This window comes from Coregonus lavaretus (genome assembly GCF_964263955.1).
Source record: "Coregonus lavaretus genome assembly, chromosome: 27".
In the NCBI taxonomy this organism is placed as follows: Eukaryota; Metazoa; Chordata; class Actinopteri; order Salmoniformes; family Salmonidae; genus Coregonus; species Coregonus lavaretus.
The window spans coordinates 26090250-26115958 of NC_140014.1; the positions used below are offsets into that span (position 1 = coordinate 26090250).

A 25709-nucleotide genomic window follows, 5' to 3' on the forward strand; every position below is an offset into this window, starting at 1 on the left:
TGACACATATGTTGTGTCTATCCAAGTCTATGCCCTGGATAGAGTTTGGGAAACCCTACACTAGAGGACCATACAACTCCATGGCCAGGAGATAGGTTTGGTTAGGTTTAAATTATAAATCAATCCTAATGTGACTTGGATTTAAAAGGATAAGCACCTAGACTGGTGCAAGAAATCTCTTGCCCATGTTTACACCAATCCAATGCTTTTTAAAACTTTAGTAGTAGATGTAAGATGAATCAAGTACCTTTACCTGACAAAGAAAGGAAAAAACAAATTAAGTCATGGCACATTTGACATGTTATGTTTATGTAATATTAAAACATGCATCACTGACTAACCCATTCAAATAGGGTTAATAAAAATGGCTGCAACAACAGCAAAAACATAAGCAATTCAACACTTATTCACAAATCTATCAGTTCACAGCCAGCCAGCTTGTGTGTGTGTTTCTGTTCAAATCAAACAAGATTTTCTGGTTTATCTTCAAGAAGACTGCGTTCCAGAGAGGTGGTCGTTCAGTTTCTCAAGCCTGATGACAGTTGTCCATGGACAGAGAATATTCTCTCCACGAACGCTTGGGATGCAGGGGCAGAAACCAGATCCAGTGGCACAGTTTTGGATTAACAGCCATCCTTGCCTGCCAGAACTGAAGAGGTGACTCTTTCTTTCTTTCTCGCTTTCTCCCTCTTCCCCAGTAGTAGTTGATTGCAAGTGTGCCTCAAGGTTAAGGCACGGCACCACATCAGACAGCGACTGGCTGTCAGTCTGAAGTTGGTCGGTGTAGATTGCGAACGGCTCCAAATTCACAAGCTGTTCTAGCTTGGCCCAGTCACGCTCTGTGCTCGCTCTCAGATTTCTTCCTTGTTTGCTAGTGATAGCGATGCACAAACTAGGCCTATTTGAAACATCGGCATCTACTCGCAGCACTTACCCGCCAGATTCAGAAGCTCAAAAACCCTATTAGAAAAAAATGCTTAAATCCCATTAGATTTTAAAATAATTTATGATGGCTTCTATTTTATTTATTTTAGTTAGTTTTGCAGTCAATGATACGTTTCAGTATAGTTTGTTTTGATTTGTTTACTATAGTTTTTCCAATTTTAGTTTTAATTTTACTATAATAACCTTGGTATACACCGTCCAATTAAATGCTTACTTGCAGGTTCCTTCTCAACAATGCAACAATAATAAGAAATGATAAAAGATAACAAACATAAGTCATGAGGATGAGAGTAAAAGAGTCAAAAACTCATGAGCACGTCTCGCTCCTGTACACTGGTGTAGAATGGCTTCCCAAATACAAAGGAGTGCAGTCCAGCCCTCAGCTTCTCAGCAAAAGCCATGACGATATTCAGGTCACCTTCCACCATCAGGTCGAGGTCTGTCTTCAAGCTGCGCAAGGAGCGGAAAGGCTTCTTTCCCTTTTGCCTGTGGGTGGGGAATTCAAGCTTATCAAAAGTTGTACTACATGGTGTGCTGCTGTGCTGGGGCAAAAGTAATATTGAAACCAATTACATCTGCTTCCATAGTGGGAGGTAACTTACGTTTCATCTTCAATGTATTTGAGTAGTGTGAGCGCCTTTCTGTGAAGGATCAGCAAGAACTGGGCTAAGTAAGTACTTCGCAGATTGAGGCCTGGCTTCAGCATGAACACCTGGGAATAAAACCGAGAATCAACTATTATTGTTGGCCCTGATAAGCCAACAAAGGCTGACATATGATGAGACCATTTTTCAGCACCACAAATATTGTTGCTTCCTTTGTGCTGGCGTCTTACCTCATCTATAAATAACTTCACCAGGGTATCTTTATGCATAACGTCCTGAAAGATATTCCTGATAATAGAGTGGAGCTTTTAGTGGTCATAAAAACAGAATAACATCCACGTCTTTCATTAATGTTAATTTAAACAAATTTGATACATATGAAATAAATCAAGCAATGCTGTTAGGCAGCTAAATAAACACAGGCAATTCCAATCTAATTGGAATAACAGAACAGGAGAGAAGAAAGCATACAGGTCGGGGGTGAAGGACTCGTCGGTGTGAATGACAGCGTCGGGGGCGATGTCATCCTCGCTGGCCGCCTTCCAGAGCGCGCTGAGCTCAGAGCGCATGTAGAGGCGCTGGTTGTACGTGTGCTCATGGCAGGGTGGCATCTGCTTCACCGTGTTGATGTCCACGTCAACGTGCGTGGTCGGGTAGGGCGAGTACAGCACCTGGCGGAAGGGCAAGACGAAGCTGCCCGTGGAGTCCTGGGTTTGGAGAAAGGAGGGGGAGCGTAATGAGGAGGGCAGTCTGTTAAGCTATGACCTTTTGTTAATTTTTTGAGGCCTTGGTTTGAAAAAAAAATACTTCATTTAAATTATTAATTTGCATGCCCTTACAATGGGATAATCTAGATGTGAGAAAACAAAATGTTATGTAACCCTCATTGAACACATTGGACCGAAGATAATTATTAGTTTATGATTTCAAACAGGTGCGTTAGTGCTGGCCAAAAAATAAAGCCTGCACACCCACTAGCTCTCCAGGACCAGCATTAGAGAACTGTAATTTAGAGTGGCGTGGTGGGGTACCTTGAGGAGACCTTGTACAAACAGTCCTGTGTCGTACTTGAAAGAGGAGTCAGCTTTACAGAGCCTAGAGCACTTCCTCTCAGCAGGGGTGAGGAAGAGGCACAGTGTGCGCACTATCTAGAGCACAAGAAAACACATAAATATCAACGTGGAATACCTCACATCACATCCGCATTTCAGTGAGGGAGAGAGGATTTGGAGGAGAGTGTGGGTGTGTGTTAACCTGTCATGTCAGATTTTGTATGCTGCAATTTTTTGTAGATACACAATAACATATGCAGACACGTCTGTGTGTAGAACATTTTTATACAACTACTGTGTGCATGAGTGTGAATACATATGCTGATACAGCAGCCAATGTATGCATGCGGAAAGTATTCAGACCCCTTGACTTTTTCCACATTTTGTTACGTTACAGCCTTGTTCTAAAATGGATTAAATACAAAGTTCCTCAGCAATCTACACAAAATACCCCATAATGACAAAGCGAAAACAGGTTTAGAAATCTTTGCAAATTTACAAAAAATAGAAATACCTTAGTATAAGTATTCAGACCCTTTGCTATGAGACTAAAAGTTGAGCTCAGGTAAATCCTGTTTCCATTGATCATCCTTGAGATGTTTCTACAACTTAATTGGAGTCCACCTGTGGTAAATTCAATTGATTGGACATTATTTGGAAAGGCACACATCTGTCTATATAAGGCCCCACAGTTGACAGTGCATGTCAGAGCAAAAACCAAGCCATGAGGTCGAAGGAATTGTCCGTAGAGCTCCGAGACAGGATTGTGTCGAGCCACAGATCTGGGGAAGGGTACCAAAAAATGTCTGCAGCATTGAAGGTCCCCAAGAACACAGTGGCCATCATTCTTAAATGGAAGAAGTTTGGAACCACCAAGACTCTTCCTAGAGCTGGCCACCCGGCCAAACTGAGAAATCGGGGGAGAAGGGCCTTGGTGAGGGAGGTGACCAAGAACCCGATCGTCATTTTGACAGAGCTCTAGAGTTCTTCTATGGAGATGGGATAACCTTCCAGAAGGACAACCATCTCTGCAGCACTCCACCAGTAAGGCCTTTATGGTAGAGTGGCCAGACGGAAGCCACTCATCAGTAAAAAGGCACATGACAGCCCGCTTGGAGGAAACCTGGCACCATCCCTACGGTGAAGCCTGGTGGTGGCAGCATCATGCTGTGGGGATGTTTTTCAGCAGAAGGGCTGGGGAGACTAGTCAGGATCGAGAGATCCTTGATGAAAACCTGCTCCAGAGCGCTCAGGACCTCAGACTGGGGTGAAGGTTCACCTTCCAACAGGACAACGACCCTAAGCACACAGCTAAGACAACACAGGAGTGGCTTCGGGACAAGTCTCTGAATATCCTTGAGTGGCCCAGCCAGAGCCCGGACTTGAACAGGAGAGACCTGAAAATAGCTGTGCAGCCAAGCTCCCCATCCAACCTGCCAGAGCTTGAGAGGATCTGCAGAGAATAATTGGAGAAACTCCCCAAATACAGGTGTGCCAAGCTTGTAGCGTCATACCCAAGAAGACTCGATGCTGTAATCGCTGCCAAAGGTGCTTCAACAAAGTACTGAGTAAAGGGTCTGAATACTTATGTAAATGTGATATTTCAGTTTTTAATTTTTAATACATTTGTAAAAATGTCTAAAAACCTGTTTTTACTTTGTCATTATGGGGTATTTTGTGTAGATTGATGAGGGGAAAAAAACTATTTAATCAATTTTAGAATAAGGCTGTAACGTAACAAAATGTGGAAAAAGTCAAGGGGTCTGAATACTTTCCAAAGGCACTGTATGTATGTTTTGAGCACAGAGTATTGGCAATCTGTCAGTACCTTGTTGACTTTGTCTGGGTTGCTTCCGACCACCATGGAGCAGCCACACGTTTGGAGATGAGAACTGATTGCCCTGAGAGACGGAGGCAATTTCATGTGTGTGTATTTAAAAAAATAAATGACAAGGATGAGGAATAGTCACTTGATATTAATTTAGCATAATGAGCAACATTAAAATGTAATGAAATGTGTCCACGTGTGTATGTGTTTGTCATAAAAATATGACTTTAATATAGGTCTCTAAAGTGACATAAGTGTTTCCTGACTACTGCAATAACACTTAAAAGCTATGTAAAATAAATTATGACTTGCAGTGCATTTGTCATCTCCACAGGCAGTTAAGATAATTATGTTTAGACAGATCTGTCAGGGGGTGCATAACTGCATTCCACTGATAACTACAACCTCATCACAAATATAGTGTGCAAGGTAAGCAATGTGTACCTAATGGACCTGCCCAGCTTGGACAACAACAGAGAGAAAAGCTGCTAACCTGAAGGAGAGTGAAACATTTTTTTAACCCTGTGTCTTTCCCAGAAAAAGAAAAGCAGGGGCACTCAAGGTTGTTTCTTGATAATGTGCAGGGTTTTCCACTTGGTGGCTACATTAGTTAATAGAGATTACTTATCAGTCTCAGAGCTCAATTTAATCAACACTGCATTGCAGTATTTATAATTTTCCTATGGTTAAATTGTCACAGAATGGTTTTGGGTAGTGTAAAAATAAAAATAAAATAATAAATAAATAAACGTAGATGTAACTTAAATGCTTCCAATTTTCAGAATGAAGCAGGTAGGCCTACAATAAAAAAAAGAGTGCTTACTTATGCAGGAAATCTTCATGGCAGCTGTCTCCAATGTCATCATCATTTAGGACAGTGTCCTTGATCTAACACAGATGGAACAAACAGAGTTCTTTGGTGAAATAGTCCTCAACATGAAGGACAAGATAAAAAGGTTTGCCTACTGTAACTGTAGTGAGACATACAGAGAGTAGTTCAAAAATCAAATCAAATTTTACTTGTCACATGCGCCGAATACAACAGGTGTAGTAGACCTTACAGTGAAACGCTTACTTACAAGCCCTTAACCAACAATGCAGTTAAGAAAAAATAACTGTTAAAGTACAGTGGGGGAAAAAAGTATTTAGTCAGCCACCAATTGTGCAAGTTCTCCCACTTAAAAAGATGAGGCCTGTAATTTTCATCATAGGTACACGTAAACTATGAAAAATTCCAGAAAATCACATTGTAGGATTTTTTATGAATTTATTTGCAAATGATGGTGGAAAATAAGTATTTGGTCACCTACAAACAAGCAAGATTTCTGGCTCTCACAGACCTGTAACTTCTTCTTTAAGAGGCTCCTCTGTCCTCTACTCGTTACCTGTATTAATGGCACCTGTTTGAACTTGTTATCAGTATAAAAGACACCTGTCCACAACCTCAAACAGTCACACTCCAAACTCCACTATGGCCAAGATCAAAGAGCTGTCAAAGGACACCAGAAACAAAATTGTAGACCTGCACCAGGCTGGGAAGACTGAATCTGCAATAGGTAAGCAGCTTGGTTTGAAGAAATCAACTGTGGGAGCAATTATTAGGAAATGGAAGACATACAAGACCACTGATAATCTCCCTCCATCTGGGGCTCCACGCAAGATCTCACCCCATAGGGTCATAATGAATTATAAAGCAATTTCCAAAGTCCTATGTAACAATGTTGCTATTGTAATAATCACAAGTTACTACACATGTATAAGAACTTGAGTGTTACTGTATTACCTTGTCTCACTCATTATGGAAATATATTTTTTTGTGATTTTAAAGCTGCAAAAGTGGTCTACTCTAATGTTGAGGTGATTCCATGTCCATCATGTAATTAATTGTAAGCTATAGGCTATATTAAGATTCATATCTAAGAGCCCTCCAAACCATGTGCTTATGATCATATATTTAGACTAATTCAACTACATGTTGTAGTTTTTGGTTCTTCATCAAATATTTGGCAGCCATCATTATATATATATATATATATATATATATATATATATATATATATATATATATATATATATATATATATATATATATATATATATATATATATATATATATATAGTGATGAGTGAGAGGGTGGGTGTGTGCGTGAAGGCCGGTATATTCCTGCTCGTTGGCTACATCTGCTGGCCTGGAGAGAGGATGGCCCGGAAGGGTAAGTAAGAGCCTAATTACACACACCTGAATATAATTAGCTTGGAGGTTGGGTGGTGGCTGTTTTAACCTGGCTTTGGCCAGGTCGGTTTTTTGGTCTGGAGCAGCAAGAGCTGACATGCAGGACTCTCCAACACTGGGAGGGATATCGAACCCAACTGGACAGGAACATACAAGATGTTACTTGGCCGTGGACCTGACCCAAGTAAGGACCAGACTGTTGGATTTTTATTTTATTTTGTTGGATACGCCAGTAAACAGCTTAGCTGTCCGGTAGCAGAGAGGGACTGGAAGACCCGTGTAGAAAGGCCCAAAGACGAGCTAGGTTTTGGTTTGGTTTTATTGTTACCCAGCGCTGTGGCGCATTCTGTTGTTTTGTTCCCTGAATAAAAGTCCTGGGTCGTTTCCAGAAAGGTCCATTTTGGTCTATGCTTGTGTTACTTCACACTCATCAGTTGTTGGCCAGCCCGCCCCTACACTATCTAACTTGCATATATTCAAATACCTTCAAATATTATTTGTTGCTCTGAGACCTGTTTTTGAACATTAAATAAAATAGTTACCTTTTACTTGAAACTATATTCGACTACCTCGAGTATTTGAAAAGTTGGTATTTTCAAATAAACTACAAAATACAACAATTTTCTTCACAGGTCTTCTTGAAACCCATTGAAAACCTGTGGTTAGAATTGAAGAGGACAGTCCATAAGCCCAGACCTAGGATATCAAGGATCTGGAAGGAGGAATGGTCTAAGAGCCATCCCAATGTGTTCTCCAACTCATAAAACATTTTAGAAAAAGGCTCAGTGCCGTTATCCTTGCAAGGTGAGGTATTGAAAACAGGGGTGTCAATAGATGAGAAAACTATCTTTCTGAAAAATTGTATTAGTATAAAATTATTTTCCAATTTTTTTTAGCATACAATATAGCTCAGTATTTGAGTGATTTATTTTATAGTCATTTTTGCTCATCTTTATCAAGGATGTCAATTACAGACCCCACTAACTTTTAAAAGCAAAGTTGCAACATAAATGGGTCTGCGGAGTATAGTGAGCTCTACTGTATTTTATGCACAGTGCTGTTTTATATGATGAAAGTGTTGCCAAATGTATATGATTGCTTCTGATACTCACGTCAATGTCCTCTGGGACACTGTGTGTCTTCATGGAGGACAGCAGCTCCATGATGGGGACAATCTCTGATGTCAGCACAGAAATGATGTTGTAGCCCTGTATGTCAATGACAAATACCGGCTTGGTGATTCAGGTGAATGTGCTGGGCTATAACAAATGTCAATTTCCCTAGGAATGGATGGAGAAACACTGCCTTAAGGGGATGGCCTAGTAGGGGGTAGACTTGGAACTTAGCATCTGAACACTTACTTTCTGCATCCAGATGCGTCCCTTGCGGATGATGTGTTTGAGCCTCTCCACACAGACAGTGTGCAGGGGCAGGTAGAAGGCCAGCTCTGTCTGTGGAAGGATGATGGACAGGGCACACGTGTTCTTGTCACCCTTCAGCTCGCCGTCGAAGATCAGCGAGACTATGATGACGCCCTTCTCAGCTAGGACGAAGAACTTGACGTCCACCGCGCCACACTCGGCGCTGCGCAGAATCTCCCCGTTCAGCGTGTGATTGGCCAGGAAGGTGACTTCACCGTCACTCAGCAACAGCGGCTGCTCGCACCTGGGAGCCCAGATGTGGCGCACCCGCGGGCCCAGGATGTTGTCCCAGTAGGCAAAGGTGGCGGCGAGGAGAGGACATTCTCCTTCGACAGTCACCTCTGTCTTAGCCACTGCGGGCGACTGAGGTGGGCCGGAAGACATGTTGTTACTGTACCTGGGGGGGGGGGGGGGGGGAGACATGTTACTGTACCTGGGGGGGGGGGGGAGACATGTTACTGTACCTGGGGGGGGGGGGGAGACATGTTACTGTACCTGGGGGGGGGGGGGGGGGAGACATGTTACTGTACCTGGGGGGGGGGGGGAGACATGTTACTGTACCTGGGGGGGGGGGAGACATGTTACTGTACCTGGGGGGGGGGAGAGACATGTTACTGTACCTGGGGGGGGGGGGAGAGACATGTTACTGTACCTGGGGGGGGGGGGGGGGGGAGAGACATGTTACTGTACCTGGGGGGGGGGGGGGGAGACATGTTACTGTACCTGGGGGGGGGGAGAGACATGTTACTGTACCTGGGGGGGGGGGGGAGAGACATGTTACTGTACCTGGGGGGGGGGGGGGGGAGAGACATGTTACTGTACCTGGGGGGTACAGTAACATGTTCCAGAAAGGTGGAACATAGACCTGGCTGGTAGAATTATGCATCTATTTATTATTCAAGCCATCTTATAGGAAGAGAAAAATAGACGTCAGACAAATATAGTACATTCCACAAACTAACAATACTGAACTCTAGCACCTTCATAAATACAAATGTCCATTAAAAACAGGCAAGTTTAGTCTCATAGTGTATAAGTCCACACAAGACACACTGTTTAACAATCTAAAATATTAAAGAAATTGGTGTGTATTTTCAAGTGTTGTGTTTGAGACCACCTAAAGCGAGACCGATTCAAGACCGGAGCAAATCGAGTCAAGACCATGATTGTAATTTTGTCAAATCACCACCATAATAACTTTGAACTGGACTGTGTGTTTACAGGCAGTTGCAACAGCTCGACTTTAAATCATTTGAACGCATTCGCCAAAAGCCACAATATACACCCGAATGGATTTCTGCAAATATGTAAACACCACAGGAGTCCTCTTACATTTGGGAACTTTACAGTCCTACTGATCAAACAACCATGAAAAGGTAGGCTGTCTCTCCCTCAGTTATGCACATCAACAACTAATGCTAGCCAGAGCAAGATAAGCTAAAATGAAGGAACATTAGATAAACCCTCAAAAATGTTCAGCTAGTTGGCCGTCAAAACTTGCACTGATTAACAACAGGGAATTGTAGCCTCCTCGTCCTTCCGCAGCTTGCCTGCCAATGCATGCTTGTCCCAACCAAGCACCCAAGCTAATTTTACTCGCTGTAGCAGAGCTGGTTAGGCTGTTTACATGTTATCTAGAGCGTTCTTGACTAACTATTACTTTTTTTTGCCTACATTTACTGGGGGCTCTGAGGTACCGGAACACATTGAGAAAAAAAAGGTGTCAAACAATGTAGCAGTCAAGTAGCCTACTATCTATGGTGGTGAAACGGACAGCACTCTCTAAGGTGCTAATTAATTCAAAGCATTTTAGACGTCACTGCAGTATGCCTACATACTTGAGTGTAGCTGCGGGGCTTACACAAGTCCGAATTTCTTATAGCCTAATTTTCTAGACATCAATGTACAGCAACATTTTTAGACAACACTGCAGAACACCCGCCATATGCACACATACTCTGCTGTGGGGCTTACAAGACCCGAATTTCATATAATTTCCAAGACATCAATGTAGCAGTAGAACAAATCACAATATCGGAATAACTTCAAATAAAATAAATCAATGTAGGCTACAGCAGAACACACATATCAGAATATATAGGCCTCCTGCCTATGTGATATGAAGCACATATTCAGATTACCTTCACACCGCCCGGGCAACGAAGGAGTGGCTTCGTAAGAAGCATTTCAAGGTCCTGGAGTGGCCTAGCCAGTCTCCAGATCTCAACCCCATAGAAAATCTTTGGAGGGAGTTGAAAGTCTGTGTTGCCCAGCGACAGCCCCAAAACATCACTGCTCTAGAGGAGATCTGCATGGAGGAATGGGCCAAAATACCAGTGTGTGAAAACCTTGTGAAGACTTACAGAAAACGTTTGACCTGTGTCATTGCCAACAAAGGGTATATAACGAAGTATTGAGAAACTTTTGTTATTGACCAAATACTTATTTTCCACCATAATTTGCAAATAAATTCATAAAAAATCCTACAATGTGATTTTCTGGATTTATTTTTCTCATTTTGTCTGTCATAGTTGACGTGTACCTATGATGAAAATTACAGGCCTCTCTCAACTTTTTAAGTGGGAGAACTTGCACAATTGGTTGCTGACTAAATACTTTTTTTCCCCACTGTACGTAGGGACCTCTTCACTAGCTGGCCACCACTACCAAGACCTGTGTCAAGATCAGCTACTTACCCCACTGACCCTCCCCATAACCTCTATGTACACACAGAAGGTCACCGCACTTTTACATGGTCTTTCTGGGAGGCGGGAGAAATAACGAGGAGTCAACTTGATTTAATGCTGATTAATAATAAATAAATCATGCCGCGAGTGGTACCGGATCCAGGCAAATAGGTGCCGGATCAAACAAAGTCAAATCTGAGAGGTGCCGGATCCTGTTCCAGCAGGATCCAGCTCAAATTAAGCACTGGTTGAGTCAAATAGAACCTATTTTTAAAACCTCTTATGAAGTTGGTTTTGTAGCATAAACTGGGAATTTGATATTTTTGACTGATATTATGATGGTCTGTTTGTTTCATATCTGCAAAGTAGTTAAAAACGTTGTCAGTTCCACTTTAAGTGCTAAATGTTTCTTGCAATGGGTACATTTTGATTGGGAAATGCTTAATGGCTGTGTTTTTGTATTCTTATGATTGGGATCTACTAGCTTATGTCAGAGTTTATGGACTGCTTATCCTTTAACATCATACTGTGTGTGACTGCTGTCTTTCCATCGGCGCTGTGCAGTGGTGCCTGGAGAAGTTCCCAAATGGCCCGCCCAGCGAAGGAAAGGCACCCTGTGTGAAAAATCCTGTTTTTCTGATGGTTTTCCAGATTTTCACTCAAAAAAATAAAAAATAATAACACCATCAAAATTGTATTTTCTAAGTCCACAACAATGCTGAAACCACATCCCCCCCCCCCCCCCCCCCCCCTCCCCCCTCGGCCTGGGGCTCCATGCAAGATCTCACCTCTTGGAGTTGCAATGATCATAAGAATGGTGAGGAATCAGCCCAGAGCTACACGGGAGGATCTTGTCAATGATCTCAAGGCAGTTGGGACCATAGTCACCAAGAAAACAATTGGTAACACACTATGCCGTGAAGGACTGAAATCCTGCAGCGCCCGCAAGGTCCCCCTGCTCAAGAAAGCACATATACAGGGCCGTCTGAAGTTTGCCAATGAACATCTGAATGATTCAGAGGAGAACTGGGTGAAAGTGTTGTCGTCAGATGAGACCAAAACCGAGCTCTTTAGCATCAACTCAACTCGCCGTGTTTGGAGGAGGAGGAATGCTGCCTATGACCCCAAGAACACCATCCCCACCGTCAAACATGGAGGTGGAAGCATTATGCTTTGGGGGTGTTTTTCTGCTAAGGGGACGGGACAACTTCACCGCATCAAAGGGACGATGGACAGGGCCATGTACCGTCAAATCTTGGGTGAGAACCTCCTTCCCTCAGCCAGGGCATTGAAAATGGGTTGTGGATGGGTATTCCAGCATGACAATGACCCAAAACACACTAGCCAGTCTCCAGACCTTAATCTCATAGAACATCTGTGGAGGGAGCTGAAGGTTCGAGTTGCCAAACGTCAGCCTCGAAACCTTAATGACTTGGAGAAGATCTGCAAAGAGGAGTGGAACAAAATCCCTCCTGAGATGTGTGCAAACCTGGTGGCCAACTACAAGAAACGTCTGACCTCTGATTGCCAACAAGGGTTTTCCACCAAGTACTAAGTCATGTTTTGCAGAGGGGTCAAATACTTATTTCCCTCATTAAAATGCAAATCAATTTATAACATTTTTGACATGTGTTAGAAATTGCGTAATTCAAATCTGGTATTGGAATAAGAATCAAGAGATCTTCAATCCAAGCTAAATTTATTATATGCAAAATGTAGGTATGATAAGTATGAAGGTTCGTATATACGGGTCCACTGAAATACCACGCAGGGCACTCAGAGAATTAATCCATTGTTACAGGTTCTTCTTCAAATACTCTGACAGAGATAGTTCCCAATCTCTGCTGGCCAATCAGAGTAGAGACTGAGCGTGGTTTAGACTTACTCAGCCAATCCGTTTGCGCACGGGCTGGTCCCAGTCCCTTGGCGCATCCCTGTTGCCAGGCATAAGTTTTTATCATAACAACCTGTGGAGTTAGCACTTTTTTTTGCAGGACCCATGTCCTTGGACGGTTCACAGAACACAAAGAAGCAGTGTAGTCTAGTATTTGGAGACACAAATTCTTATCTCATCTTACCCCCTAACGTTCCACACATGAATCACAGCCTGTTATGTGAAACAATTTATATCAGTATAGTACAAACCTATGCTTATCATTAATGCATTCCTTCTAAGCTATTCATCACATACAGATCCAATTATTAGAAAATAGAACCCCACACATGCATTTTTCTGGATTTTTTTTTTGTTATTCTGTCTCTCACTATTCAAATAAACCTACCATTAAAATTGTAGACTGATCATTTCTTTGTCAGTGGGCAAACGTACAAAATCAGCAGGGGATCAAATACTTTTTTCCCTCACTGTATACGAGTGCGCTGGTATTACGGTTGCTGTCCTTTCAGAATCACGAACCTGTCACACACTGAAGGCCTATTGGTTCGCTACTGCGCACACATGTCTATAATAGATATAAAGGCTGTTAAGATATTCATGTTTCAAGAAAGGATTATATATAGCTATAGCCTGGTGAAGCGGTTTTATGCGCTGACTGAATGGAAGCTGATAATTATGATTTTTACTTAGCTGGTCTCGGGAAGAAATTACGAGTCCTCACTGTCGGAGACCGAGTACAAACGTATCCGACACAAAGACAACACCGAGACACTCTGTGGTCTCGAAACCAGACTTTACAACACTGGTATTTTCTGTAATTCAGTGCTCATCTGTAAAAGAGACCTTGGTTTCAGTATGACTCCCTGATCAAATAAAGGTTAAATAAAATAACATATTTTGACAGCTCAGTCATCTGTCAAGTACTGGGGATAGCTAGCTAGCTAGCTAGCTAGCTGGGTTACCGTTAGCTCTCGAAAACTCTAGGCAGCAATCAGCTTCGCCCACGACTGGCTCATGTGAACTACAATCCCGACGCAGTGTTTTAACGTTTAGAAACGTCAATAATAATTGCTTGCGATACGGCTTTCGAAACATATGGCCCTGATCTTGCATCCGCGAGAATGAAACCTTCAAATAAAAGAGATACACTTACTGTAGCAGTTCGGTACAGATTCATACAGCTATGGGTGCCTCCATCCAACAAAACTACACTTTTGCTACACGTCCACACAGCCGTTAGGTGTGCGGTGCATGTTAGATGGCTAATTAGCACAAGTGGCCTCTTGTCTTCTGTCTGTTTTATGTAAACAAGCGCTGTAACATGTTGATATGGCCTGTGTGGGAACACTAACCCTAACCATATCAAGGTGTGTATCAATTTAACCTTAAGTTTTGTTAAATTATTTCTTGCTGATATGAAAGATAAGGTCCTTTCACATCCGAAACCGTACCGTAAACTATGACTGTTAATGTTCAGATTGAGCGTCGGGGTCAACCAAACTCCTCTGAAGACGTCTTCCTCCAATGACTCTTAGCTATGCGTAATGGAACTGATGATCAAAGACTCGGTTACTGCCTACAACAAGTATTCAAGGTTATGTTTTTCAGGGGTTTAATACATGTGAAACATAAAAGGCGAACTACACATCTGAATACAGAGCCAGTCAGGCTGATCATTATTAGTTAGGCGTATGCATCCATCACTATGCATTATCAGCAGTAGCTAGCTAGCCAAGCTGTAACATTAGTGCATATAGTGTTGGTAAACGTGTTGTAAATAGAAACTGAATACATGTTCAATTATATCTGCATTTAAAAGAGGGGTTACTCACCAAAGTCTCACCGTATTTTGTTTGTAGCTCGCATGAAGAGTATGGTATGACGGCATAAACATATGTTAAAAGTGCATTCCGCCACCTACTGTGTGGGGTGTAAACTGGGGCACGTTAAACAGAGAGGAAGTGAGAGGCCCGACTCGGCGGAAAAGCTGTCTACCTCCCATTGTTTGGGCGGAGAGACATTTTATTTTTATTTATTTTTTAATTCACCTTTATTTAACCAGGTAAGCCAGTTGAGAACAAGTTCTCATTTACAACTGCGACCTGGCCAAGATAAAGCAAAGCAGTGCGATAAAAACAACAACACAGAGTTACATATGGGGTAAAACAAAACAAAGTCAAAAATACAACAGAAATAAATATATATACAGTGTGTGCAAATGTAGCAAGTTATGGAGGTCAGGCAATAAATAGGCTATAGTGCAAAATAATTACAATTAGTATTAACACTGGAATGATAGATGTGCAAGAGATGATGTGCAAATAGAGATACTGGGGTACAAATGAGCAAAATAAATAACAATATAGGGATGAGGTATTTGGGCGGGCTAATTTCAGATGGGCTGTGTACAGGTGCAGTGATTGGTAAGGTGCTCTGACAACTGATGCTTAAAGTTAGTGAGGGAGATAAGTGTCTCCAGCTTCAGAGATTTTTGCAATTTGTTCCAGTCATTGGCAGCAGAGAACTGGAAGGAATGGCGGCCAAAGGAGGTGTTGGCTTTGGGGATGACCAGTGAGATATACCTGCTGGAGCGCATACTACGGGTGGGTGTTGCTATGGTGACCAATGAGCTAAGATAAGGCGGGGATTTGCCTAGCAGTGATTTATAGATGGCCTGGAGCCAGTGGGTTTGGCGACGAATATGTAGTGAGGACCAGCCAACAAGAGCGTACAGGTCACAGTGGTGGGTAGTATATGGGGCTTTGGAGACAAAACGGATGGCACTGTGATAGACTACATCCAATTTGCTGAGTAGAGTGTTGGAGGCTATTTTGTAAATGACATCGCCAAAGTCAAGGATCGGTAGGATAGTCAGTTTTACGAGGGCATGTTTGGCAGCATGAGTGAAGGAGGCTTTGTTGCGAAATAAGAAACCGATTCTAGATTTAACTTTGGATTGGAGATTCTTAATGTGAGTCTGGAAGGAGAGTTTACAGTCTAACCAGACACCTAGATATTTGTAGTTGTCCACATACTCTAGGTCAGACCCGTCGAGAGTAGTGATTCTAGTCGGGTGGGCGGGTGCAAGCAGCGTTCGGTTGAAGAGCATGCATTTAGTTTTACTAGTGTTTAAGAGCAGTTGGAGGCTACTGAAGGAGTGTTGTATGGCATTGAAGCTCGTTTGGAGGTTTGTTAACACAGTGTCCAATGAAGGGCCAGATGTATACAAAATGGTGTCGTCTGCGTAGAGGTGGATCTGAGAGTCACCAGCAGCAAGAGCGACGTCATTGATATACACAGAGAAAAGAGTCGGCCCAAGAATTGAACCCTGTGGCACCCCCATAGAGACTGCCATAGGTCCAGACAACAGGCCCTCCGATTTGACACATTGAACTCTATCTGAGAAGTAGTTGGTGAACCAGGCGAGGCAGTCATTTGAGAAACCAAGGCTATTTAGTCTGCCAATAAGAATGCGGTGGTTGACAGAGTCGAAAGCCTTGGCCAGGTCAATGAAAACGGCTGCACAGTACTGTCTATTATCGATCGTGGTTATAATATCGTTTAGGACCTTGAGCGTGGCTGAAGTGCACCCATGACCAGCTCGGAAACCGGATTGCATAGCGGAGAAGGTACGGTGGGATTCGAAATGGTCGGTGATCTGTTTGTTAACTTGGCTTTCAAAAACTTTTGAAAGGCAGGGCAGGATGGATATGGGTCTGTAACAGTTTGCATCTAGAGTGTCACCCGCTTTGAAGAGGGGGATGACCGCGGCAGCTTTCCAATCTCTGGGGATCTCAGACGTTACGAAAGAGAGGTTGAACAGGCTAGTAATAGGGGTTGCGACAATTTCGGCGGCTAGTTTTAGAAAGAAAGGGTCCAGATTGTCTAGCCCAGATTATTTGTAGGGTTCCAGATTTTGCAGCTCTTTCAGAACATCAGCTGTCTGTATTTGTGTGAAGGAGAAGCGGGGGGGGCATGGGCAAGTTGCAGCGGAGGGTGCAGAGCTGGTGGCCGGGGTAGTGGTATCTTGTCAGTATATCCATAATATTTGCTTTAACGCAGAAAAACACCGGGAAATAGAATCACTTCCTCATTCGTCAACACTACGTTATATGCCGTGAAGAAAGGCACACTGCCGTCTAGCGAAATATTAGGGGTAAAAGAGATTATGTAATTTATCTGCAAAACAAATACAATTGAAGGTTGATTCATACACTGAGTATAGCAAACATTAGGAACACCTTCCTAATATTGAGTTGCAGCCCCCTCCCTCAATTCGTCGGGGCATGAACTCTACAAGGTGTCGAAAGCGTTCCACAAGGATGCTGGCCCATGTTGACTCCAATGTTACCCATAGTTGTGTCAATTTGGCTGGATGTCCTTTGGTGGACCATTCTTGATACTCACGGGAAACTGTTGAGCTTGAAAAACCCAGCAGCATTGCAATTCTTAACACAAACTGGTGCACCTGGCACCTACTACCATACACCATTCAAAGGCACATAAATATTTTGTCATGCCCATTCACCATCTGAATGGCACACATACACTATCCATGTCTCAAGGCTTAAAAAACCTTATTTAACCTGTCTCCTCCCCTTCATCAACATTGATTGAAGTGGATTTAACAAGTGACATCAGTAAGGGATCATAGTTTTCACCTGGATTCACCTGGTCAATCGATGTCATGGAAAGAGCAGGCGTTCTTAATGTTTTGTGTATACTTTTGACTCGATTTGCACCTGATAAGCAAACAATCACTGCATAGATGAGGTAAAGGAGTTGGCGCACATTCAACATATCGGATCAAACAAAGTGAATATCCGTCAAATCCATCATGATTTATGTATTATAACATGCCCACAATGCGGTTGCCTAAGTCCGATTTTGATATATTTTGGGCTGTTTTCGCTGCATACCATGTAGAAGTTGCCCCTTTTCAGGTTTAAAAGAACTGACTGCTAAATGCTAACTCCCGTTCGTATAAGCTTGTTAGCATAGCTAGCATATAGAAATTGGTGGTGCTAGTCAGTCGTTTTTAACTGTACTAATGCAGTTGTTTGGGAACGATGACATGAACATATGTTGGGGTTGACATCCATACAAGCATTATACTCAGATTTTTACCTCAACATAGTGTGAAATACACTTATAAACAATAGCCTAAATGTATAGCCTTTCCGCCACGCTTTTCCATGGCAATTCCATTGTTTTGGTCTTGGTCGAGTTTGATTGACCTCTACCTCATCTATGAGCAGCAGGAATTAGGGTTGCATTGAGTGAGGCAGGGAGGAGTTTATTTTGAAGGAAGGTCATTTAATTATGCCTCCAGCCAGGGCCATTTAAAATTAATTTCTAAATCCCTTTTAGCAATGTAGGATAATCTTACCCTCTCCAATCCATTAGGGTGGAAATGTGCAACTGACCTTGTATTACTGAGTGTCTAGGGGAGCAATTCATCCACTCCTCTGCCCATGCCCTCTTTACCACCCTCTTTCTCGTAACAAACTACACTGGACTGTAGACCATCAACACTTTCACTTCAAATTATTGGGATTGGATTAGTTCAAACAATCTCATGGAATCCTTGGTGATGTTGCAAGTTGACAGATGAAAGTCTAAAATGAGGCAGGCTGCGAAGACAAGTTGTTATGAGCATAAATCACATCAACTCTTTTACCTTCAAGTGAAGATGGGCTCAACTGCCACATTTCAATGGAGGAACTGTGGGTCATAGGCACAATTATAACCCAGAGCCCTTCTCACTATGATTCCAAATGAGGCATGCACAAGAATCTCTGTAGTGGTTGGAAAAAGAGAACTTCAAAGAGTCCCGTCTCAGCTGAACTGAATCCCTTTTCGACAGCTGCACTTCGATGCCATACCGGAAAAACAAACAAGCCAATAAACTGGATTTTGGATAAGACTATCAGACAGACAAAGATCAGTGACACACAGCGGGCCATCTCTCAGGCATCATCTTGGGTTAGAGTATTTGAAAGACATATAACAAATGCACTTCATCCACTACCAATGTACAGTAGTGCACTCACCTGGGGGATGCATAGCAGCCATTACAGTATGTGCCAGATTGAACACCACATGTCAGCTATCACAGGAGAGAGATTCTGTCCATTTAAATTACAGGATAATTGAATGGCCATTGAAGATATGAAAGTGGGGCTAGATTGGGAATCATGTTGAGGATTAACAGTAACACCAGGGCTTGAGTTTGGTCGCTCCTGAACGACAGCATATTTCACAGGGCCGTGTCCCCATCACTAGCCTGGGCCACTGATCCCAGCATCTGTCTGATTTAGCCAGGGGGTCTCCCATCCAAGCACCGACTAGGCCCAGCCCTGCTTTAGCTTCAGGTGAAAAGACAGCTGTGGGAGGCAGGGACCAGGGTGGTATGGCTGCTGTTGTATTCAATGAAAACCTCATCCCACACAGATAAACAATTCAAATGTTAATATTTATCTAGGACTTGAGGTAATATTAGGAGTTTAAAGCTAAAACTTTCCATTGCTGATAACTGGTGCCTTATCTCCTACATACTTTTTCATTTAGTCAGTAATTGTGTTTCGACCTGAAGGCCATAGGCATTCATTCTCACTAATTAGCCTTCATGACACCCCTAAGCGCCGCTATGACCTCTTCATCAGCTAAAGGGCATGACGTCTGCCTCACTGCCTGGACTGTTGTCTGACACGGAACCACTTACCAAAATAAAGGAATAGCTGTTTTGTTTCTTCAACATATCCTCAAAGTTATAGGCCCTCGTATTGCAACCAAAATATACTTATTTCATAAAACTGAATACATTTGTGTTTTAACAAGAGGAATCATGTCATGAAAAGGCTACACCAGCTCAAACAAACATCAGTAGATCAATGGGCCTATTTGAAGCACACTTTCAAGATAGATCTAAGGAGAATTAAAGCTTGAATTAATCAGAACCTAGCATTGTGCTTTTCTTCCTGTATGATTTAGTATCTGCAGTAGGAGAAGGGGGCAGAAAGTCACACTCGCTAATTAATCATTCATACATTAAAACTTGGAGATTAACTGCAGCGCAGCTTTAAATGATTTCATAATACATTGATATTAAATTCATAATTAAGTTAATGTCGTACTCGTCTCCAGTCTCTCTCTCGCCCTTTCCTAGCGTTCTAAAAGCTATCATGCTGTGATGCGTATCTAAATACGGATCCATATTTCAGTTGCCTACAGGGTTATGTTCTCACACAGCCAGGGCATGTTCGTATCCAAGCCCAGAGGACATCCCTAATGTGATTGTAGTCCTCTGCAACCGAACACAAATCACACCCCTAGCCTCAGGCTAGCCCACCATCTCTCTCTCTCTCTCTCTCGCTACGCATATGTAACGCTCAGGGGGGTCCTATACTCTTGGTGCCCAAAGTAATTAGTGATTTTAATATGCTTAAGAAGTAAGAACCCGGGCTTGATGACGTCATAGTGGATTCTCCCTCCAGTGCTTTCCTTGTGTGTGAATCCACATTCTGATCAACAACGTCAATGTATGATACGATGCTCTTCGATCCTTTTATTGCTCTCATCTTTCACAGTGTGTGTCTTACTGACACTTGCCACAAGCCTTGTTTTAATGGGGAATTGCACAGGGAAGCAGTGAGGTTTGTGGTCTAGACCCTTTGTGAGGTTAAGCAGGAAGCTCAAGCTAATGGTGTGCTTGGGGCCTCATTCTAAGTAGAGCGGAGGATGTAATTCTGCCTGGCTGTGGTGCTATTAAACCTGTTAAATGATAGGACAGCTAAAAGATTTCCACCTAAATAGACATAACCAAACATAATTATTTTGTCCGTAAACAATAACTGCTAATGTTGCATAGTTTTAGAAAGGTCTGGAACTCACCTTTCTGGTAAAAGTAGTTATAAATTACTGAGGTGTACTCACTTTTGTGGACACAAGCTCAAATACGTAGTACAAATATTATGAAAATATGAAAAATCATATATGATTTCTTTCCTATTCAACAAAAGTGGGACAATAGCTAGGGCTTGAAATGACTGAAATTATTTCTAAATATAGTAACAATCAAATTATAAAACACTTTTTCTTATAACTAAATAAATACTTAGTGACAGTACAATTCACCAATATTGGCACTATTTGAGTGGCACAGAGACACCATTCAAATGTGTGCAGACTCGTTACTACTTCAGCTTTAAGGACTAAGTGATTTATTCCATCTGTGACCAAGAGAAAGTGGTATTGTTTCAATTCTATGAAATTATTTAGTATTTTTTTCATGTTGAGAGCTCTAAATCCAGTTGAGAATATCACAGTGAGATGAAACCACAATGGCCGGATCCGCTAGACTGTTACCGTTCATGTGTCTCACAGGCTGGGCTCACTCGGTCTTCACTAGTTACCACAGCCATAAACCCTGCCTATTTCTACAATGTATCTTCTTAAAATGTGATTTGAACCCTAACCTTAACCACACTGCCTAACCCAAGCCTTAAATTAAGACCAAAAAGCAACAACAAAATAATCATTAATTTTTACAACACGTCACTCCCTATACAAATGTAGGCTGTGAAACCTGACACTTTCCATACAGCTCCACTAAGAGAGTGAACGGGGAGAGAGGACAGATGGGGCTTTCTGGCATTATAAGGCACAGGACCCTAAGGCGTTCACAGAGTGCTTTGTACACACAAATGTCAGTCAGAACCGGCCCAGAAGCGCTCAAAATCTAAGAGGTTAATTAACAGAATGGATGCCATTAGTGTTGTAGGTGATATTATTTGGTCTGGCTCTTTATAAAAAAGCTTTAAGAAGTGGTTTTGGAATGTTTCCCTGCAGTATTTTCGATTTAATTTCACTGCAGGCACAATATGCTCGCTATAATCCATGTAGATACACCAAGTTTAATCAAAGGCATAAAATAAAACTAATAACTATGTTTCCTCTCCAGATAGCAAAGCACACTTAGCACCAATCATTAAAGCACTGATTACCAAATCCTCTTCATCTAGTGAAATGGCCTACGGAAACGAGACAGCAATATTATCCATGTGGTATTTCTTTCTCCCCATTGTTTACTGGAGCCCTCTTTCTTTCCCAAGCTTTGGAGAAACCACTGTAACAAAAGTGATAAAAGCCCCTCGGTGGGACTTTGATCTTGTCTTGTTGAATATTCCCTGTGTGCAGACTCCAAAGATATCATTACTTTGAACCATTAACGTGATAGCATCAAGTGCACCCTTCACAGATCTCTGTAAAGAGAAGGGTGCTGAATGAAGACATCAGGAGCAGCTACATTTCTCTGATGTTCAGGAGGAGAGATTCAGGCTCGTCGGGTATAGTAGGTGTGGTTTAAGAAGAGTGTTGAACTTAACATCTGGTGGGAAATGAAAATATTCCCATTTGTCACCTTTCCTTGGCCTGCGTCATAGGATACAACCAATCTATATTCTTGCTACAACACACCATGTTGGTTTCTAGTTCACATTTAGCTAAGGAGTCTGCACATCTGTGGTTTGCTATTACAAAGGTTTGGGACATCAAGTAAAATGTACTGATATGACATTGGAAATGACAAAATGACCACATAAAGCTGTATGATTACGATTTATTTCCGTTTGAAAATATACCCATAAATTTATCATATGAAAACATTTATACAACCTTTAACATTGTATCACAACTGGATCACACATGTTGACACGCACATCCCTGCATTTACAAAGTTGCCCTTAATACATCCTTTAATATATATCTTTTTTTACAGTTAAAACATTTCAACAAAAACACCACAACTTTCAAATGTCATCAATTAAATACCCAGAAACCCCTTTTAGCCGAAGGGAGGCTTCCGGACATGCCAGCTTGAAGCATTGGGATACTAAAATTAGAGGGGATACAATTACAACCCATAACTCAACAGGGCTGAGATTTGTCCTGTTCCAAGGAGGACATTGGTCAGTAAATCTTTGCTATTGTGTCTAGTCTAGTCACTGACCATTTCTTTTATGTTACATCAGGGGAATTTGCTGGCAGGAAAATCTGCCATTGTTTTATAAGGTAATAAAAGGGGATTTAACATACAATTTTTATCGTCTGTGGTCTTTTTCCAAGCAATAACCAACATTTTCAGCTGCTACTATTTCTTCAGCAAGAAGTTGTCTTGTGTTTTTCTAGTGCTTTGAGCTGAGATCCCACTTGAAGTTGTAAATATCATGTGTATAAATGTTCCTTGAGTTGAAGCTTGATTTGCTAAAATCCCTCTATGCCTATCTTGAGGTGGTACGAAGGGAAACAGTGACCTAGTTGAAAATATATGCAACAGGTCTCTTGGATATTGTTTGGAGTGATTTGCATGTGCTTACAAACATACGTTATTTTACTGAACAGTGACAATACTGTTGTTACAATGAATGAACGAATACAAAGGCAGGTAAAACAACTTTGGACCCTATTATCCTTGATGATTACCCTGTCACACAACGAAGGCAGTACACATACACGCACGCACACACTCACACCTGCAGCTCAGATGGGTATTAGACATAATATACTCCAGACATGGCAGAGCAATGATAGCTCCACTGTCATCTCAACTTATCCCCTGTCACTCCCAGAGACTTCCTTTCTCATCTTGGTGTCATGGCGAGTCTACAACATCATTAGTCATCACATCACCAACTAGCACATGCCCAGCGGTGTATCACTGCATCATTCTCATATTGATATGTGGATTATATAGTATTATATCCAGTGTATTGTATGATAACATCATTTTATATAAACACGTCCACAGTATCATCGTTAACTTTTCTATCAACATGTCCACTGAATCACTAGATCATCTTCATATCAACACCACTATATCGGTACATCACTTCCATTTTCACGACTCCACTGTATCAAAGAAACATTTGCAAAAGATATGCACTGTATTTTGTTTGTTACTATCATATGAGTTGGTCCGTTTGTAAAATTAAATCATTTTCATGTTGACTCGTCTGGGCCCGCTTGTCTCAGTTGCCTCCGCTGCTGTCCCGTTCGATTTGCGGGGAACGTACTCGATGTCAAAGTTGCTCTTGTGCCTTCCCTTCCCACGACTCCATGCAAACAGGAGCAGGAAACAGAAGATGACCACGCCCAGGAAGGACAGGCAGCCCATTGCTGTGGAGATGATGATGGTCTTCAGGTCTATGGGGTTTGTCATATTGTACAGGACGGTCCCGTTGGCCCAGGTCCCGTTGGAGTCTGCCAGGAGTCCGATCTTGTTGTCGTAGAGTGATCTGTCGCTGATGCCCAGACTCTTCACCGCCAGTGAGGCCGACAGGCTGGCGTTGCCCGCCGCGTTGCTGGCCACACACAGGTACACGCCGCTATCGTGCAGCTCCGCAGCTTTGATCTCCAGGGTTCCGTCGGTATGGACCGTCACCCTACCGGTGCTCTTGGCTGTGACATACCGTCTGTGTGGCGTCACCCAGGCCATGGAGGGCCGAGGAGCCCCGTCTGCAATGCAGTTGAGCCGGACAGGCTTCCCCTCGTCTGCCAGCAGCAGCTGGGTGGTGTTGGGCCCAATCCGGGGCTTGGTGCAGATCACATACCGTGTCACCAGCGGCTCCTTGAGGTCCAGCAGGGGTTTCCCACGGAGGCGCTCAGGGGCACTGCACTCGGGCTGGGGGTCAGGGAGCTGCAGCAAGGGTGGCTTCCGGCCACTCAGTAGCCATAGGAGCCGGCAGTCGCACACCAGAGGGTTCCCCCCCATGAGCAGCGTCTGCAAGCTGTCAGGGGACTTGAACACAGCTCGCTCCACAGAGTCCAGCTGGTTGTGGGACACGTCCAACATACGCAGTGCTGGGAGGCCCAGGAAGGCCAGGGGTTCAATGTAAACCAGCTGAGCCCCTCGCAGGTGCAACTCCTGCAGTCGCGGAAGCTGGTCTAGCACCCCTTGCTGGATGTGCTGGATGTGGCAGAAGGACAGGTTGAGGTGCGTGAGGTAGGGCAGGTTGCGTAGAGCAGGGCCGGGGAAGGAAGACAGGTTGGTATTGGTGACAGAGAGCGTGGTGAGGTTGAGGCCGTGTAGTGACAGAGCGGGTAAGACTTCCAACCAGGGCCAGTAGTCGATCTCCAGATGGCGAAGGCGGGGAAGTCTCTTGAAGGAATAGGGCTTCATGGTGCTGATGCCCAGGTGGCGCAGGCGGAGCTCCACCAGGCTGTGCAGGTGCCCCAGGGCGTCGGTGGGCACCACAGTCAGGTTGCAGCGCTCCAGGGTGAGGCTCTGTAGGCCCAGCAGGCCGGTGAAGGCCCTCTGGGAGATGAACACCAGCTCATTGTCGCCTACCTCCAGGGACATCAGCCTCCGAAGGTCCTGGAAGCCGTGGTCCAGCAGCACCACTAGACGGTTGTGGCTGAGGTCCAGACTAGTGAGGTTGGCCAGGCCTGAGAGCACGCCGGCAGGAACCAGCTGGAGGAGGTTGCTGTGGAAGTTCAGCGAGCGTAGGGAGAGCTGAAATTTGAAGGAGCCCGGTTCGACCACGCCAATCTGGTTATCGCTGAGGTCCAGATCCTCCAGCTGTAGGAAGGAGGAGAAGTTGTCTGGGGTGATGCTCCGCAGCTTGTTCTTGCTCAGGTTCAGAAGCCGGGTCTCGATGGGGATGCCCTCAGGGATGGTGGACAGGCGCTTGCGGTGGCAGCTGACTGACTTGCTCTGGGCGGAGCAGTCGCAGCGGGCGGGGCAGCCCAGGGCGCAGCTAGCCAGCAGGAGCAGCAGAGCCCCACCCAGTAGAGGGTGGCAGTGGTAAAGGGCGGAGCGCCACATGACTTTTACCCACACTGTCCTCTGTTACGGCACAGCTTCGTATCCATGCAGACCACCATCACTGTATAGCCCTGCAACACAAAAACACACACAGGGAGGAGCGCATTAGAATACCTAACATGAATTATCCTGCAAAATAGCAGTTTGTTATACAAAGCTTTACTGCCAACAAAGCTTTGCCCTGCTGCTATCTTTCCCCCACCTTGCATCACTCTGTT

General features: G+C 43.4%; 2 protein-coding genes across 3 annotated transcripts; both read right to left on the reverse strand.

Moving 5' to 3' along the window:
• Positions 1-1042: 1042 nt before the first annotated feature.
• On the reverse strand, positions 1043-14594 carry c9orf72 (C9orf72-SMCR8 complex subunit). 2 transcript variants are annotated; one of them, XM_084144620.1, is made up of 10 exons: positions 14501-14594; positions 8025-8481; positions 7776-7871; positions 5254-5318; positions 4431-4503; positions 2582-2698; positions 2022-2257; positions 1781-1838; positions 1548-1657; positions 1043-1431 (listed from the first exon to the last, which is right to left on the reverse strand). In XM_084144620.1, the coding sequence occupies exons 1-10, from the start codon at positions 14560-14562 to the stop codon at positions 1245-1247; spliced, it is 1461 nt and encodes a 486-aa protein (XP_084000746.1). In that variant the 5' UTR covers positions 14563-14594; the 3' UTR covers positions 1043-1244. The 2 variants fall into 2 exon arrangements, with proteins under 2 accessions (XP_084000746.1, XP_084000745.1); XM_084144619.1 differs by having other exon boundaries at positions 1156-1431; positions 1548-1838; positions 14501-14577.
• Positions 14595-22273: 7679 nt separating this feature from the next.
• Positions 22274-25491, reverse strand: LOC311102462 (leucine-rich repeat and immunoglobulin-like domain-containing nogo receptor-interacting protein 2; the record flags this gene model as incomplete). The annotated part of the gene is made up of 1 exon (XM_084143820.1): positions 22274-25491. One exon carries the CDS (start codon positions 25489-25491, stop codon positions 23656-23658), a length of 1836 nt encoding a protein of 611 aa, XP_083999946.1. The 3' UTR covers positions 22274-23655.
• Between the last annotated feature and the right edge of the window lie 218 nt (positions 25492-25709).

Coding starts and splice junctions, on each gene's coding strand:
- c9orf72 (XM_084144619.1), bottom strand. CDS start 14,562: ATGTTTATGCCGTCATACCATACTCTTCATGCGAGCTACAAACAAAAT. Junction 7,872..8,024: donor GACGCATCTGGATGCAGAAA/GTAAGTGTTCAG, acceptor ATTGACATACAG/GGCTACAACATCATTTCTGT. Junction 1,432..1,547: donor AAATACATTGAAGATGAAAC/GTAAGTTACCTC, acceptor CCCCACCCACAG/GCAAAAGGGAAAGAAGCCTT.